This window comes from Triturus cristatus, chromosome 4_2, assembly GCF_964204655.1.
Source record: "Triturus cristatus chromosome 4_2, aTriCri1.1, whole genome shotgun sequence".
Taxonomy (NCBI): Eukaryota; Metazoa; Chordata; class Amphibia; order Caudata; family Salamandridae; genus Triturus; species Triturus cristatus.
Window position 1 is genome coordinate 705,966,873 of NC_140586.1, and position 17,344 is coordinate 705,984,216.

Below are 17,344 nucleotides of genomic sequence, written 5' to 3' on the forward strand. Positions count from 1 at the left end.
TCTGGACCATAGATGGTTGTGAGGCTTAGCAAAAACAACTTTGAGAAGTTGAACAGTTGCACCATTCTCTGCTGGACTGTACGCCATGTACAGATCCTCGTCTCTGCAGTGGCTGTTTATTCCTCAGAGTTTCGACTGCAAGCACTGTCACTGTGCTGCAGGGACGTACAAATAAACACAACTGACAAATTTCCTTTATTGTATTTAAACCAACAAATGGACACCCAATGAAATAGGAAATACGTTTTGACTGCAGGACAGAGACGTCTTAGGGCATGAGCAAAGTGGGCTCTAGCCCAGTGCCCTAGACTTTTTAGGGGGCCATCACACTAAGTGCCTGAATTATGCTTTCGCGCAATCCCCAGTCGAAGGTCTTTCTCGAGAAAATACATCAGATTTCTGCACTTCTGTTATACAGATATACTGAAAGATCTACTTCTCCTCCTCTATTAAAGATGTGCTGCTTTCTTAAATTGCTTCTCCCACTGACTTTATTTTATTTGCAATCCACTGTAATGATAAATTCTGTGAGATGAGAAACGTTAAACAAAGCATTTGTATTAATCGTTGCTACCTGCTCTGTGGAGTCTGACTTGTGTAGCAGACCTGTAGTGACAGATCAGTGCAGCCAGAATGTTGCTAACTCTCCCTTTCAACTTGGCAGAGCAGGGTGTATGTTTGGGGACGAATGGGGTGAGGGCCAATGTTGTGCATGGCTCCCCATGATTCATCTACGTCTGTATTGCTGATTTGGGTGGACGGCGAACTACATAAATGACCTAAAATTGCTGATCAGTGTGGAGTTTCTCGCCTCTGGGTTACATCATAAGAAGCTCAACCTTCATTTGTGCTGTCTATTTGATGTAACTTTCAATCACTGTGTGGGAAACAACTGGGTTAACACCTAGCAATCTATAATTCTATATGTTGGATGGTGGTTCATGATCCATATCCATAGTGCATGTTATTCATGCGTTTTCTATTCTCAGTTCTCTGATTCCACATCAAGAAGCAGATGATTCTCACTCTTCTTTGCTATGCTCATGTTCTAGTACCAAGAAGATTAAATGTGAAAATTGCTCTTACATTTAACTTCAAGTGCACCAGTGAGAGATTATTTTATAGTTCTCTGTTTCTGACACATTTTGTAAATGTTTAAGATTCTTCTATACCCCAAATTCTTCCCCCATGAAATATTACTGCGAAATGCAGAGACTAAACTTTCATACCCTATCCAGAAAAGCTGAGTCAGCTGTCAAATAACCTCCAGGAGCCTCACTCTTATTACCATGTGCTATCACTTGAGCTTCCAGGATTATTTCTTAAACCTTACTCAAGGAATGCTCACTCAACTGGAGATGCTCACTTTGCAAGCAGTCCTAATATTCGCTTTCTTGATGAGGTATCTTAAATCGTTAGCATCCTCCCAGTGTTTTCGGATTGATCTCTCCCAGACGTTGAGGATTGCAGACCACAAAAAAGTTACTTTTCATACATTTATGCATATTTTGAGGCCTTCCTTCTCAGCTCAGCTGTAGCTAGATTATTATACCTTAGAGGCTATCCATTTTCAAAATGGAAGTAGAAAGAAACATAGTGAACTTCGAGGGGGCAGGAACTTAGGACCACAATTAATCTCTTTATTCTCAATGCATATTCCCTGAAAACACTATTTCAAGCCGGAAAGGTACAATTTACCCTCAAAAGTTTGAAGTAGTTGTTTACTGAAGAGGAGTCGCTTAACTACTTTCTGTATCATGCATTCCCACTACTACACCTACAATTATAAAAGCTTCATCACCACATTTCAACTAACACGCTTTTTACCAAGTACATAACACAGCCAGGAGGATGTATATCTACCAATGAAGAAATGCTGTTTCTTAATTTGTATTATTTACTCAGGTGTTAATGATTAACACAAGAAACAAGATTTATTTAGCCTCACTATTAAACGCTTTCATTGGTGATTAACGTTTGTCTAATGTCTCTTTTGCAGTCACGCCTTCCCTTGTTTGTCTCGCCCCTTGCACTTGTGACTAATTGCCTGTCTGCCATTAAATACTGCATATCCTCCTTTCCCAGTTTGCTAATCGTATAAAAACAATTTATTCATGTCCCTTAATTTAATCCACACACACCTATTCCGTCTTTTCCTTTTCTTCTCCAAGTCTTTTTGTTATCGCCTCCTCCTTTTTAAAATCCTAAAACTAGTCTTCATTTTGACAGGGAAAATAACCTTTCTCTTCTTCTATAGGTCACTCTTATAGGCTTCAACTTCTCAAACAAGAAATATATAAAATATCATGCATTTGACCAAGATGTTATTTAACAATCTTATTTTATGCAAACTAGACAATGACAGCAATCCTCTCCTTAATCTCACCCACTACTCATTCAACCCTATTAGAAACCAGCATTTACAATGCAACGGTCTCGGCATTGGTAAAGTTAGAGCTATTGGCATTGCTTATGGCATTATTTTTGTTTGTTTTTGTTTTCAAAACATTTAAATAAACGGCATTGTTAAAAACAAAAACAAACAAAAATAATGGCATGAGCAATACCAATATCTCTAACTTTAACAATGCCGAGACCGTTGCATTGTAAATGCTTGTTTTTATTCTGTTTCTGCAAATTACCTAACCACATTTCATAGCTCACAACCACCCCTCCTTTAAAGCCATAACCAATCTAATACGGAAGCGCCACTCAACCCACCTTTTGCGCGTCCTCATATAGCCCCTACTAATTGTTACACAAAGAAACAAGAGGAGAGGCATTGGATGGTTTCCTTTGGAGCACAAGATATATCGTAATAGCCACCAATAACCACTGGATTAAGCACTAACCTTGGGTTCCGAATAACGTGTTACTTGCCATAAAGCGCTTCAATACCTCCTTCATGGATAGGAAGCGCTATAGAAATATGACAAGCACTACAGTCTAAATGGGAGGGGAAGTGCAGTTTCAAGCTCCTCTTAAAAATGCACGGATCAGAATAACTTTCATAATAATACCACCCATTTCCTGAAAGAAAAAGACGGTGGGACACAAAGCGACCTTTCGCTCACGCAAGTAAGGCAGATGTGTTTTAATTAAAAGGCAACGAAATAGAGACGGGGAAACTTGAGGGACAAAAACCAGACGTCGGCCAAGTACTAGTGAAATCGCTCTTCTAAGCCGACACGAGTTGCCCCTCCCAGCCCCCGGTGCCAGATATGAAGATCTTTCAAATTCCGCAAGTGTAGAGTTTCTACAACACACCAGGGGCGTGGCAAGCCTCAAACAGTTGTACCAACACTCAGACACCTGTGAGGAGGCCTCAAACAACCGACAGGATCTGCCCCTCAAAAGCACCCTCCCACCCAAAAAGTCGACGCCTCTTAATGCGTTTACCTGCTAAAATAAAACTATGGAGATCCGATTTAAATGAATTTCAAATGGCGGAAACCGACGCCAGAGACGAAAAGGGCGTGTTTTACGGGTGAAAAGATTCATATTTAATTTCATCGACAGGAGAGCGGCTACCGGTCTGGTTTTCGAGGCCGGACCGGTCATTTTGCTGTCTCACGCGCAGCAGTTCAGTAGCATCACAGAAAGACTGGACCTTAATCTATCAACATCCTCTTAGGGGCTCACCATTTCCCCCCCAAAATCCAATGTAAGATCTCTATGGCCACTTAACTGTCGAAATATCAGTTAACAGCTTCTCACCTCGTGTAGTTAAATGACATTTTCTTCCGTTCATTAAAATAAAAAACACACACGCACACACTCAACAGATGCACTTTTGACCGTAAATGTGTCCTATACAGACACCCACGCAATGCAATCCTGATTAGCGTTGATAACAGCTCCACGTTCCAACCCCTAGAGTAGATCATACGCCAAAATGACCCCCGAAAGACGAATCTAGTCAGCAGCACGGAGGCAACACAGATCTCTGAAAATTGCGGAAATAAGGTAATTTTAACATGAAATTGCTACAGATTGGCACAGAGCGCACGGATATAACATATTTACTCCTTCAATAAAATTGTAATCGCCCAGCCCCGGTTTACCGAACAAACTTCCCCTTGAACTCTTACCATGTTGGGAAAGAGCTTGAAGCTGGCCTCAAACGAAGGACCTTCCATGGGTTTTCAGAGCAGCGGACTGAGAGCTCGCAGACACAGCTGTTCCCAGTAGAGGCAGCCGCTGTGAGGCGCCGTTCTCTGCCGGCTTGCTGTTAAAGCAACAGTACTCCCAACAAGGCAGAGCAAAAGGCACACCACTGCAGCGGCATTTTCGGATTCGGGGGCGTGTTTTGCGGTTTAACGAAACGGAACGCAAAAAACACGCCCCCCGATCCGAAAAATACGGGCCTTCAACGGAGTGACTGACCTGTTCTCCAGTGGCTGGCCAGCATTCAAGAGGCCAGCCAGGGGAGAAGAGGGGCGGGTGCAAGCCCCTCTTCTCCAAGTCATTAAATCTCCGTACTTCCGGTCTGCCGACCGGATGGTCCCGAGACCGCAAAAGACTTGTCTCCCACACCTTCCAAGATCCATCTGTTCTTCCCATACAGACATCAAGCAGTGTTGCTTAGTGTCTCATGCAGCGTCAATCAAAAATGCAACACTGTCTCAGCACCTAAATCCCTTGCATCCCTCCTGATGTTAGTGTTGTACTTCCTTTCTCTAATCTGACCCTCCCGGAACATTTTCAAAAGCCCCCAATACCACCACCCTCTACTCAGTGTTAAATTAGTTTAGGTTTTTTTGTCTGAAGGAGTAAATCCCGGTTTAGGTCTCAACCTGCAACTTTGGAACAGCGCATTGCTCACTTTTGGATGGCTTTCTTGAATATCTCCTTTTTTATATCTGCTTTCCATCCTCCCTATGTAATGACTTTTCTCTCTTTACTTGTGTTAGTCCTGCCCCTGAATAATAGCTTCTTAATAGGCATTCAGACTGCTAAAAACACTAATGGACTACTCTTTATTTAAGTTTCAGCACTTCATTGCAGTTCATTGCTATCCTTTTGTTTTCCCTTCTCCTTTACCACCCCCGCTCGTCCATTGCTCCCTACACCTCCTCCACACGCCCCTGCTTCATTATTTGCCTTTTTTTTTTCTTTTAATGTAGCTTGTACAAGTATCGGACATGTGCACACAGCTGATGGCATCCTCGTCCAGAAGCATCCACTGGCCATATACTCTCCCTGTCCAACATATAATGCCATTTAATCAAACAAGCTCCTTTTTTCTCTTTTATTTTTGTGCACATGTCACAGGCTAGGGACGAGATTCTCCCAGCCCCTTAACATTTACAGTCCAATCAAAAGACTGCCAATGGATTGGTTTGTTAAATAATGGTAGAAAAGCTCACCGTATGTTGGCTCTTCACAGCATCAAGAACCGCTCCGTCACTTTCTCATTTGTCATACGCTGGCTCTCAACATATCGGAGTTGGGTCACCACTGTTAATGAGATCATCCTCTGCCCATACATACTTCATGGACACCCCTCTTGCATTGCCGTGCACCCCACTTGCATTCCCTAAGGTCTGAGTGTACGAGGCATTCCATTGTCCTTGCTGAAGAGTGCAGCCTATAGGTTCCATCTGAGGCCTCCCTCACACACTAAACACATCGCACTGCGACAGCAGTGCTACCGTCCTTATATTTAACTGATACAGTAAAGATTGCCCTCCTCTCTAAATATTTCAGCCATGTTTCAGTAAGCACAAAGACATTTATACATTCAGTGTTGCTGGTAAGGCAAACAAGATACTGATGTACCTCAAGCAAGGAGGACATAGGTAATTTAAAAACAAAGTCTCAGACTTGAGAGCAGTGCAATATTGTGTAGATGGTTTCATCCAGGTGATCAAATACATTTTAAGTGAAAGTAAAATGCATTCCTGTTGTTCTCTGGTATATTCAACTGCTGAATAAAAAGAACATTCTTGATAAGGTCCCAATCAAACAGAATTGAAGCTTTTATATTTGTTTTATTTTGAAATTGAGATAGGGAGCACAGCTATTGAACTGAGGAGGGAGTAGATCTATACCCACCCCAGTTTGCTGGAGAAAAGGACGGGCAGCTCAGCATTTGTGTAAATGTTTTTTCTACCTTACATTCACACAAGTGCAGCTTGCTGGTACTGGAGTGTCTGGTTGAAGGGAAATGATTGATAGATGAATGAGATCCTTTGATGAAAGAATGCGTTACAAGAATAACTAAACAGAGTTTTTTCAATCCTGCGGAGCATCAATTTACAAACTGATCCAGGTGCCATACTTAAACCGCTACGCGCTAAAACATGGTGCACATCGAATAGTGTTTTTAAGTAGTAGTGAGCAAATCTGAATCTTCCTGTGACTGCTTTCTCTAGTCTCATTCTTGTGATACTAATATTGTAATTTACCCTAGTTATGGCACTAGAAGGAAGTAAAATAAGAACTTAAAGTACTATTAAAAGGTTGGGGTCACGGTAGTACTTTTCTCCTTTGTCAGAAAGGTGTGTTGATGGGTAAATACTGCAAACTATGTTCTAAGTGTAAATGCTGTTCAGTGCTGCTCATCATTACAGTACTTTTCCTTCTACCTTTTCAGCCTCCAGGAGGTGTTCCAGGTACGCAACCTTTGCTTCCCAATTCTATGGACCCCACACGGCAACAAGGTATTATTTGAAGTTAGGCATGTTTGCTGTCTCAGTTCTGTGGTTCCTTACACCTCTCACATTTGTTTTTTGTGTCAAAACAGGGCATCCAAACATGGGTGGGCCGATGCAAAGAATGAATCCTCCACGAGGGATGGGCCCAATGGGTCCGGGTCCGCAGGTAAGTGAGCCACTGGCGGTGTCCTTAGTACTCGCTTATTCTGTGTACGCACACACACACTGTTTCACCTGCCATGCCATTAAATAATAGTAAAATGTAAAATCTGAATTTAAATATCATTGAATATAACCTAAAGATCCAAAATACCAGTGGCAAAAACATTGGGTGTGTTGATAACCCTAAATGCTCAAGCAATCCAGCACCAAGACACCTCCGGGTATTCGCGCGCTTTAGAAATCCCGTTAACATTAACAAATGTTTTGTGCGACTGGCTCCAGGTTTATTCCAGAATTCTGACGGTATGCATATTGTCTACCAAAGATTCTAATCGTATTGTGTAGAAATGAGGAGTAATTAGAGAATTCGATAATTTGTCTTCTATATTTTACATGGAGAACATCTTCTTTCAGCTGTTTCACTGTCAATGACTGCATATTCTCGGAGTTACTGTGAATTTGCATGAAGGTTCATAGTGATTTGTCCAAAATGTGGGGCACACCTTGATGTTTATAGGAGCAGTCCAAATTTGATATTTTCAGTATTTTTAATTATAGCGAATAATTTTTGTGTGCTAGATTTTAATTCCAACAACTTTTAAAGGGGTCTGCTAGCGACTGGATTTGCGTCATAGCTGACGGAAAGTCTATAGCGGCTTCCTTCAAATGAGATTTGTTGCAAGAGCCGAAAAGAAATTAATCATAAGACGGTAGTGTAAGTTCTGGGACCCAGTGTCGTTCTATAGAACTCATTAATTGGGGCAGTCTATAGTTGAGTTCCTCATTATTGTGCAATAAGAAATGTCAATTAACTGCAAGAAGGAACATGCATTGCCAGACATGCACTGTGATGGGCCTGTGGTAGATGAATGTTACTACTTTAGGCCGTTGTACAGAACATTCAACACAAACTTTTGTTGCAGAGTAAGAGAGTCTTACAGAATCTCACCATGGCTTCAAAGTAGGTAAAGAGACACGGCTTGCAAGAGTTCCTTTAAGCAAGGCTCTGTTAAACCTTAAGTGGAGAAAAGCACCGCCTTGCCGTCTAGTAATGTTATCTTAGCCACCCATTGAATGTCCGGCTAAGGTAGGTATAACATGTCAGTACAACAACTGCCAGAAGATGAATCTTTTTTGAGTGCTAAGAAGACCCTATGTGAGTGAGGCATGTTCTTCAATGGGTGCGAGTCTTCCCACCAAGGTGGGGCTGGACTTTCAGTTAATCCGTGTCAGTTGAGAATAAAACACCAGGTATTGTATTGAGGTTGTGAATTTGCTCGAGTTTGGCCCTACGTACCTGAGTGCTATTCTGCAGATAAGCAGTTCCAGACTCGTGCCTGCTTTTATGAAAGCAAATGGACTAAATATAGTTCTACTAGTTAAATGACCGGAAGGAGGGAGGTCATTTACGTGTCACTGTATTGCATTGAATTGTATCATATTGTACTGTACTATATTGTAGTGCAGCATTTATATAGCGCTTACTAAACCTATCAAAAGCACTGATTTGTGCAGACACAGCAGAACTAGAAAGCCAGTCTCCCATGCCCAGTGCAGATTGGTGCTAACCACACACATTTTTGTGGACCAGCACTTATTTTTCATTATCAGACTTGAGCAAGAGTGAAAAACACATGGGAGGAGGGAAAAAGAGAAAGATGTAAAAAGCATGACAAAAGGAGATAACGGCAGCTCTGGCTGATAGTTTATCAGAAAAGAAAGTGGTATGGGTCATTTTATTTAAGCTTTCTTTCTGTTATCGAAGAGAAAACATGACTCATATAATGACACTGGTTCCCTGCTTCATGAGTAAAATAAATAAAATGCAAAACTTCAATATTAACCCTTCCACTAGGTGGCAGTGATTTGGAAAAATGTTTAGCATATCTCGTCAAACAGCAATCAGCTAACGGTCCTATCCTTTCTGATCATTGTGGCAACCCACCCTCCTGTGAGGAATTTGCAGTCTTTTTCACGGAGAAATCACGACTCATCACTATCGACCTAGCCTCTAAGAAGGCGCTATTGCCCTCCTCTGTTGCTGCCTCACCCCATGACATCTCTGAAAAGTGCAACTCGACCCTCATGATAGCCAAGAACAATGTGTCCTGGTGCACCTTTTCCCCTTTTTGTGAAAGTGACATAAAAAAATTCTCCAGATTATTAACTCGTCTAACCACTTCAGTGACCCGTTGCCTCCAGCCATCTTCAAGGAAATCATGAGCGCTCTCAACCCCACCTGGACCAGGATTGTAAATGCTTCTTTATCTCAAGGCTCGATCCCTGACTGCCTAAAGGCAGCCCAGGTCTCATCCATTCTAAAAAAAAACAATGCTGGCAAATCTGATCTCAATAATTTCCGTCCTGTCTCCAACATCCCCACTCTAGCGAAACTTCTTGACAAATGTGTGCAATCTCAACTCTGTGCTCACAGATTGATGCTGGTCAAGAAGTTGGTAAGTCTTACCAACTTCTTGAGCAGCATCAATCTGGTTTTTGAAAGGGACACAGCACCGAATCGGCCCTCACACTCGTTATGGATGACATTTTGAAAATATTAGACAAAAAATAATCCTGCCTACTGATCCTCCTTGACCTTTCCTCAGCTTTCGACGCGGTTAATCATGACCTCCTCCTATCCATCCTACAAAAGAGAATGGGTTTCTCGGATTGGGTGTTTCTATGGTCTTCATCCTTTCTTCGGCATCGACTACAAAGAGTCAAGGCAAATCATTCTCTCTCTCAGCCCTCTCCAGTACACATGGGGGTCCCCCAAGGATCCGCCATTTCACCGATCCTCTTCAACCACTTCTTGGAACCTCTAGCTAATACACTAAACTCCACGAACATTCTCTTCCACATGTATGCCGATGAGACACAACTGTATCTGAAAATTTCATCCCCGGAAACATCATCTCACTTAACTCGATACTCACGTTTACGCAAAATTGGTTAACTGAGAACCATCTCCTACTCCACGCCTCCAAAACAGAGTTCATGCTCATTTCCCCCCCGAACCACATCCCCAAGTTAGATCTCTGGCTGTCTCACCTCACTGCTTTCAATTGCACTCTGATCATCATTGACTCAGCCAAATTGCTTGGGGTCAACTTAGACAAGCACTTGAATATGAAGTCCCATATCAGCAATGTATGTAAGGGTGCAAACCACTTGTTGAGAACCCCCAGAAATATCAAACCTTTCCTGCCTCTAAGTGATTTCAAGCAGGTGGTCCAAGCGCTTGTTTTGCCAAGGTTAGACTATGGCAGTGCTACTCTCTGTGGCCTACCCAAATATGCCTTGGCCCCACTCAGGGCTTCACTGAACACCGCTGCTAGATTGGTTACAGGTGCCAAAAGAAATGAGCGTATATCCCCAGTCCTTAAATCTCTCAACTGGCCACCCTTTGAAGCCCGAATTCAGCTTAAGATTGCAGTCCTGGCGCACAAAGCCCTTCACCTCAATACACCTACGTACCTGGTGCAAAAACTTGAAATATCTTTGGGTGAGAGGGCATCAAGAAGCGCCTCTACATTCCTCTTGAAACCTCTCGTCCTTAACAAAAAGAGAACTTGTCATCAAGCCTTCTCCGGGGCTGCCCCAAAGATATGGAACTCTCTGCCACCTGAAGTACGCAGCCTTTCCTCGACGACGGTGTTCAAATTGGAATCCAAAAGATTCCTATTGAGCAAATTCTTTCCGTAAGGGGAGGAGGTACATCCAACTCGTCTGACTGTGTTCTTTTCACATTGGTACCTCCAGCTACAATGGATCTTCTCCCCTGCCTTTTTTTTTTCCCCCCATGTGGACACCTGTTTACTGTATTATCTTCCTTTTTTTGCTGCTGTTTCCCAATTGATGTCTATACTACCCCCTTGTTCTTTCTTTCTGCCTACTGTAAAGCGCTCTAATATCTTTCGGGATCTTGTTTGCGCTATAAAAAAACTTTATAAATAAATAAAATCAGAATTTAGCTAGACGTAGACTTATAGCTTCAGGAAGATGTTGCACATTTGGGCAACCTAAGGTTCTATATCTGGTGTGATGAACGATCTAGTGCTCTATTACCATACAATTGATTTAAGATCTCCCAAAATTATTTTTTTAGGTGAGTAATTTGTATTCCAGACAACCGCATTATATAAAATCAGAAGGAATAGCATGCTTGTATATTAGCAACATTTTGCCTGCACAGCTTTGAAGCTCTTCAAATTTATTGACCATACATGGGATTAAGAAGCGCCCAGATACATGGGACCAGATCATCTTTGATCATTAGCAGTGGCGTAATTCCATTTCTATTATTGGATTTTTTTTTTGCTTGTTACAACTGAGAACATAAATGACTTGTTTACAAAAAGAAATTGTTTTGTATAGATTTTAACTCCAGACTTCGTGTGCCAAAATTGTTGATTCCTTGCCTCCAAATTACGATTTATTTTTTATTTTTAGGAATGACACATCATTGGGTAAACAGGTTTGTAGAGCATTTAGCACCAGGCAACTTTTCCTCTTTTACCTCTACAAATCCTGTTATTCACTCAATCCTGGTTATTTATATAGCGCGACAAATCACCTGTGAGGTTCTCATGGTGCTGAGGTTGCTGGTCACTATGTTATTGGAAGCATTTTACCCTAGCTGAGCAGCTGTTCATATTATATCTGGTATTTTAAGTGTCAGCATCTGTAAATGATCTTGTTTGTTAGTGACTTTAAACGTTTTAGGTTTATTTTGTGAAAACTAACCTGTCTGGTTTGTGTTTGCTTTTTTTCCCTCCGATCCTTGATTTTCATCTTCCTGCGGTAGAACGATCCTTGGTTATCGTTGCAGAGCTATGGCGGTGGCATGAGACCTCCACACAACTCTTTAGGGCCGGGCATGCCTGGAATCAACATGTAAGGCGTAGAACGTTTTCCCTGATTGACTCACTGGGATTTTGACAAATTAGTGACCTAAAGAACTGAATTGCCATGCCATTGAAATGAATTGTTGGGCATTTTGGCATCACCTGTTGCTTGGGTTCCAGCGATGCAGTTTTGATAACTTTGTTTTGATTTAATCTACTAGGGGTCCAGGAGCTGGTAGGCCGTGGCCTAACCCCAACAGTGCGAATTCAGTAAGTGTGGTGTTATACTGCATGTATTCATGTTGTCCACTCATAGTAACAATTCTGATTTGACTCCTGATACACAGAGATGGGACTCTACAGCACAACTAAATTGAGCACTAATTGTATGGGAGAGGAAGGAGAATTGTCATTGTCCTTTTTGGGGATAGTTTTGAATACATAAAGGAAAAGATAACCTTTTCCTGCTGGAGCCCAACAGTTCTTTTGAAAGACATTAGGTTGTCACACTTCTCAGCTTTCACTTTTTTGTACAGGCGGGTCTGTACAGACATCTGGTTGTGCCCCTTATGATGGAACTGAACATGGTTGCTCTTCCACGTCTACCTAAGTCGCAGCATATTGTTTTGGGGAACAAAATCACAAGTTAGCTCATTCTGATTCCTTGGACAAAGATGTCTGTACAGTTGACTGGGTTCCCAGGCAAGGCTGTTCTAGCCACTTTCTCTTGTGCCACTAGCAAAACACACTAAATTATCACCTAATGCATCTGTTATTGCCCCACTCCCAAGGAAACGGACAGTATAATGCAACAGTACCGAAAATCCTATCACTGACCTTTATAGACCCAGCTGAACCACAAATTATTCATTGGTATTGAACATTTTAATGCACCTATTTAACTCTTGTGATTTCTGCTTCTTGATGCTCAGTAGTAGAATTATGTACAGTGTTGGGAGATACCTTCACACATAACGTAATACATATTATGTCACTGCAGATGCACAAATTAGGGGTCTGACCCAGTAAACTGTGCCGTGCCCCGTTTGCTGTTTGTGCATGTAAAATATGCTTTTCTGAAAGACTGCCCACAGGCATCAGCATTTGATTGTTGTAAGGTGCCCATTCTCATGGCTGAGGTGGAGACAATGCATTGGGGGAGTTTCACTTTAGTATTGTGAAGGATAAGATTGTGCCTGCATCATTTGAACAATCATCTTGGTATAGTGTTCCACAATCATGTTACGTTGCCTTGTTCATAAACATGAGCAAATGGTGGTACTGATAGACTTAACTGACTTATTGCAGTGCTTATTCTGAAGGTACTTAGTATGTGTTGCTCATTCTTGGTGTGGTCTATGATCTGAATAGGTTTTCTAGCAAAAACTGCAGTACTCTTTAAATTTGAAGATTGTAAATGGTCTGTAGTGGTATTCTTGCTTCAGTACAGCTTCTAGTCGTCTCTGTATCAGTGACTTACCACTAACAAAACAATCCCCAGTCCGTGCTTACATAGAGACCCCCATAATTAACCAAACCCACCAATCCATGGTAGGCAAAAATGTTCGCTGTGGCACATGGGGTAGGTTTTAGAGGTGGTAGTGTAAGACCTACTTTACAGCCAAGATTACATTTTCTACTATGAACTCCTGCAAGATCTAGATGACCTTGTGATGTCCCTCAAACCAAGGAATTTATAGAATACATTAGCACCCCAGAGTTTAGTTCTTAGTAATGACATGCTGAAGGGCTGCAACCCCAGGGTATCCACAGTGAGAATGAGAGTAGAAATCTTGAAAGTATTCAATTGCAGTCTACAGTGGCATCTTTAGAGTGAAGAGTGGTTGACCAGTGCAGACATATGCTGGTGCTTACGTGTAACAGACTGGATTTATTTTCATAGCACTCATTCCGTAAGGTTTATGGTAGCCTGAGGTTTTTCATATTGGTCTACAATGTGATACATGAGAATTGATATGCTGGACAAGGGCCGAGAATAGAATGATTGGGCTTGTAAAATTTTTTTCTTTTTTAAATCCCCTTTCTCTTTAGATTTCATACTCGTCTTCGTCGCCCGGCACATACGTGGTAAGTCGTTGAAAACATACAATAAACTCTGATCTATGTAGTTTAATGACATGTGACTTCCTGTTCTGTTGTCCTGTTTTTTTTAAAGAACAAGTCTCTCATGTATTCTTTACCTGCCAAGTGGTGGAATATTCATATGTCTTTTCAGCAGTATGTCATCAATACCCCACATAGTGTTACCTTGAATAGTTTTAATGCACAAATAACACTTGTTAATGTGAAATGCAGAACTGCTAAACATAATGATATAGTGGGAACAGGTGAGAGGACAGGCGTGAGCACCAGAGAAATGAGCAAGGCTAGTAGCACATAAATATAGGTCTGGAAATTAACTGGCAAACAGACAGAAAAGAAAGCAAAAACACATTTGCGAATATGTATTGACAAATATGGTAGAAAGAATAAAGGTGAGAGATGCAAGGTGGCCTCCTCCCGTAGATGACAAAAGAGCAAGGAAAACACACCACAGTACGAAAGACAGAGCAGTCTAGATAGATACCAAAGAAAAACAGAGCCCTAAAAGAACAGTACGACTAGCCCATCCAGAAAACGCAGAAGTGGAAGAGAGCTGAAAGCAGGAGGGGACCAAAAAAGCGAAACAAGTAACTGCAACTAAAGGGGGGAAAAAAAAATAGCCAAAGGGACCCCAGGGAAATTGTACCTTTAGGAAGGAAAGGAAGCAGTGACAGGAAATATTTTAAGTGATGCTTTTCGAAGTAAAACTACTTGGAAGAGAAAAATGCAAGAAAACAAGGTTCCACCAAGTCAGTAGTGTGTTTATGTGTAGTGCCTTGCATGATGTCCGCATGTAGAATTAAAACGGATGCCCATACCTTGTTAAATTCATTAATGCCTTGCTAATGCTTCCTTGTTATAATGTTCCTATTAATAGCTTTTAAATATGAAGGTTCCTGGGGAAGGAAGGGGAGTGAACGTTTTTTTATTGTAGCTAGAAATTGATGCTCTGCAAGCTGGATATTGTTACTGACAGCAGCAATATCTGGCTGCCATATTCCAATATGTTCACACAGCAGATTCATTGTTTATCTAATTTTGTCTTTAGGGTCCACCGGGTGGTGGAGGTCCGCCAGGAACGCCAATCATGCCCAGCCCTGCAGGTAAGAAAAATGTGCACCTTTAGTCAGCGTCCTAACCCATGACTTAGAAACTGCATTATTTATTATTTTGAATGTAAGCTAAGTGACTCTCTTTAAGTATCCCAGGATGCAGCATTTCTCCTGGTTTAAGGTGGTCAAGCTTGTTTAGCTTTGTGGTCTGTCAAATGGATAGGAAGCCTGAGTAAGTAAAATTTGTGTGGAGTCAAGAAGCTCATTTGATTGTATGGTGGAAATGTCCTCACATCTTGTTTACAGTGCAGCACTCTTTATCCAGTATTCAGGTATCTTTCATAGATTCACATGCCTGAATCATTCCCCGTCGCCGAGATGGGAGTCCCACGGTAAAATACAAAAGTAGTGCCATAAGTAATAAATAGGCCAAAAGAGGCCAAATGCTATATCTTAGTAGCCTATCTACGTCCTTGTAGGAAAAGGACCAAAAGTCAGCTCCAACCAATCAGCTATCAGCACCCTCTAGAATACTCCCAACAGAAGCAGTTCTCCTCAGATTTTCACTGCACGTCGTGTGGAAGGGAGACTCCCTGAGTGCTACTCAGTTTTCTTCTCTTCAGCTCTTCAAGCAAGCATGTCTGATAAGAAGGGCCTCTTCCGCTTCTGCAGGACCTGTGGGAAGAAGAGGGTCCATGTTGATGATCTTCATAAAGATTGTCTTTATTGCCTCTACCCCAAACATGAGGCTAAAGATTGTAAAATCTGCTGTACATTTCCCAGTAAGACTGAGGGACAGAGAGGCAAGATTACTTTTTGGCTCAAGCCTAAAGAGCGTCCTTCTTCTTCGGCTGAGGAAGAGGACCGAGCTTCCACATCTAGCAAGAGGACTAGATCGCAAGAAGTCTCCTCAGGTGAGGGAAGAAAACATCTGAAAACTTCCCAGGAAAAATCTCTTCACAAAGAGGAGTTCTAAACTCTCCTCTTCTACTCCACTCACAGAGCGTCCAAGAACATCCTCTTCAGAAACTGTGAGTAAAAAGCACAAAAAATCAGTGTCGACGACAACTTTCACCACATCGTCGACGGTATGTGTTACGTCGTCGACGCCATCATTGACAGCGACTATTTCGAGGACGGCTATTTTATCACATATCTCGTCGACGAGAATTTCTATTTCGACGAGACCATCGTCAAAACCCGTTGACGAAGAAGCCATTGACGAAGCTATCGTCGACGAAGATTCCAGCTGCACCTTCGATGGGAGAGGCATTAAGGATGACACCGTTGTAGTCGACACCGTCTACAGAAGAGACATCGACGACGACACTGTGGACGGCACCATCAATGAACGTGCCTGTGATTCTACCACCGTCGACGACAGGACCGCTGACGAGAGACATTCTACCATTCATATTTCTGCACCATGGACGCCCCAGTCGACGAGAGTTTATCAGATAAAGACAATTCAAAGGCATTTTCAGGACTTTAATAAAATTTCTCCGCTGCCACCTTCCCACCTGTTAGAAGGTTTCATGGAGGACGAGGATTATGATGAGGAAGAGGAGGAAGACCCATACAGAGTGGCTCATAGTCCATCGGAACTTAACGTTAAATGTCAAGACACTGACGAGGATGATTACCAAGAGGAGCATTACTACCATGGGTAATATATGGCTCCAAGGCATACATACCAGTTTCATCACAGGCAGGAATCTCGTCAGAGGGAAAGTCTCATCTTTCTCCTGCACTTTTACAAGACCTACAGGCTATGTTGGCGGATTATCGTCAGAAATTTCCTCCACAGCAGATTCCGATAGAGAACCTTATTCCACAAGTAGAGGTTCCTGTTCCAGTACCAAAGCCTGCTCGACCTAGTACACCAGCTCCTGCACAAGATCCACCTGCCACTGGACTTCAAGACACTTCCTCCTAGGATGAGGAGATTGAGGAAGGCGAATTGCCTAAACAGGCAGATGCTCCATATCCATGTGACGATTATATCAGTGAGATACCATCTCCGCCTCCGCATTTGCCCTCTGATTCTCCTCCCGAGGACATCGGAGGATTCCATCATTTAATGCAGAGAGCAGTTACAAGGTTTCAGCTTCCTATTACGGTCAAACAAACAGATTGGTTTTTACATGACTTCAAGGAGGAGACTAGGAAGGTCATTCGCTCTATTCCCATCATTGATTACATCTGTCAGGAGGGCGTGAAAATCATGAAGAGGCCAGATTCAGTAATATCTTAGGCTGCACAACGGCGTTCTAAAAGCCCTGCAACACCAATTACCACTCCTCCAGACAAGGAGGGACGTCGTATTGATCTTTTGGGGAAGAAATTCTCTTCTATGGTTGCAGCTTCAATTGGAGCTGCTAATGCCTTGGCAATCATTGGCAGTTATGACCGCCACATGTGGTCACATATGGCGGGATTCATAGATCTTATCTCAGAGGATCAAAGAGAGGAGTCATGGAAGATCTTGTTGGAAGGCGAGTGAGCTGCCTCCGAAACAATT

General features: G+C 42.2%; 1 protein-coding gene across 4 annotated transcripts in view; it reads left to right on the forward strand.

Moving 5' to 3' along the window:
* SSBP3 (single stranded DNA binding protein 3) overlaps positions 1 to 17,344 on the forward strand; it is a 339,288-nt gene that overhangs the window by 266,316 nt on the left and 55,628 nt on the right. For 2 of the 4 annotated variants that reach the window (XM_085602561.1, XM_085602563.1), the window contains 6 exons: positions 6,599 to 6,617; positions 6,749 to 6,825; positions 11,629 to 11,717; positions 11,890 to 11,938; positions 13,721 to 13,756; positions 14,820 to 14,874. In XM_085602561.1, coding sequence (XP_085458687.1) covers positions 6,599 to 6,617; positions 6,749 to 6,825; positions 11,629 to 11,717; positions 11,890 to 11,938; positions 13,721 to 13,756; positions 14,820 to 14,874 — 325 coding nt within the window. Of the gene's footprint in view, positions 1 to 6,598; positions 6,666 to 6,748; positions 6,826 to 11,628; positions 11,718 to 11,889; positions 11,939 to 13,720; positions 13,757 to 14,819; positions 14,875 to 17,344 lie in introns of all 4 variants that reach the window. The other 2 variants (XM_085602562.1, XM_085602560.1) reach the window with 1 other exon arrangement.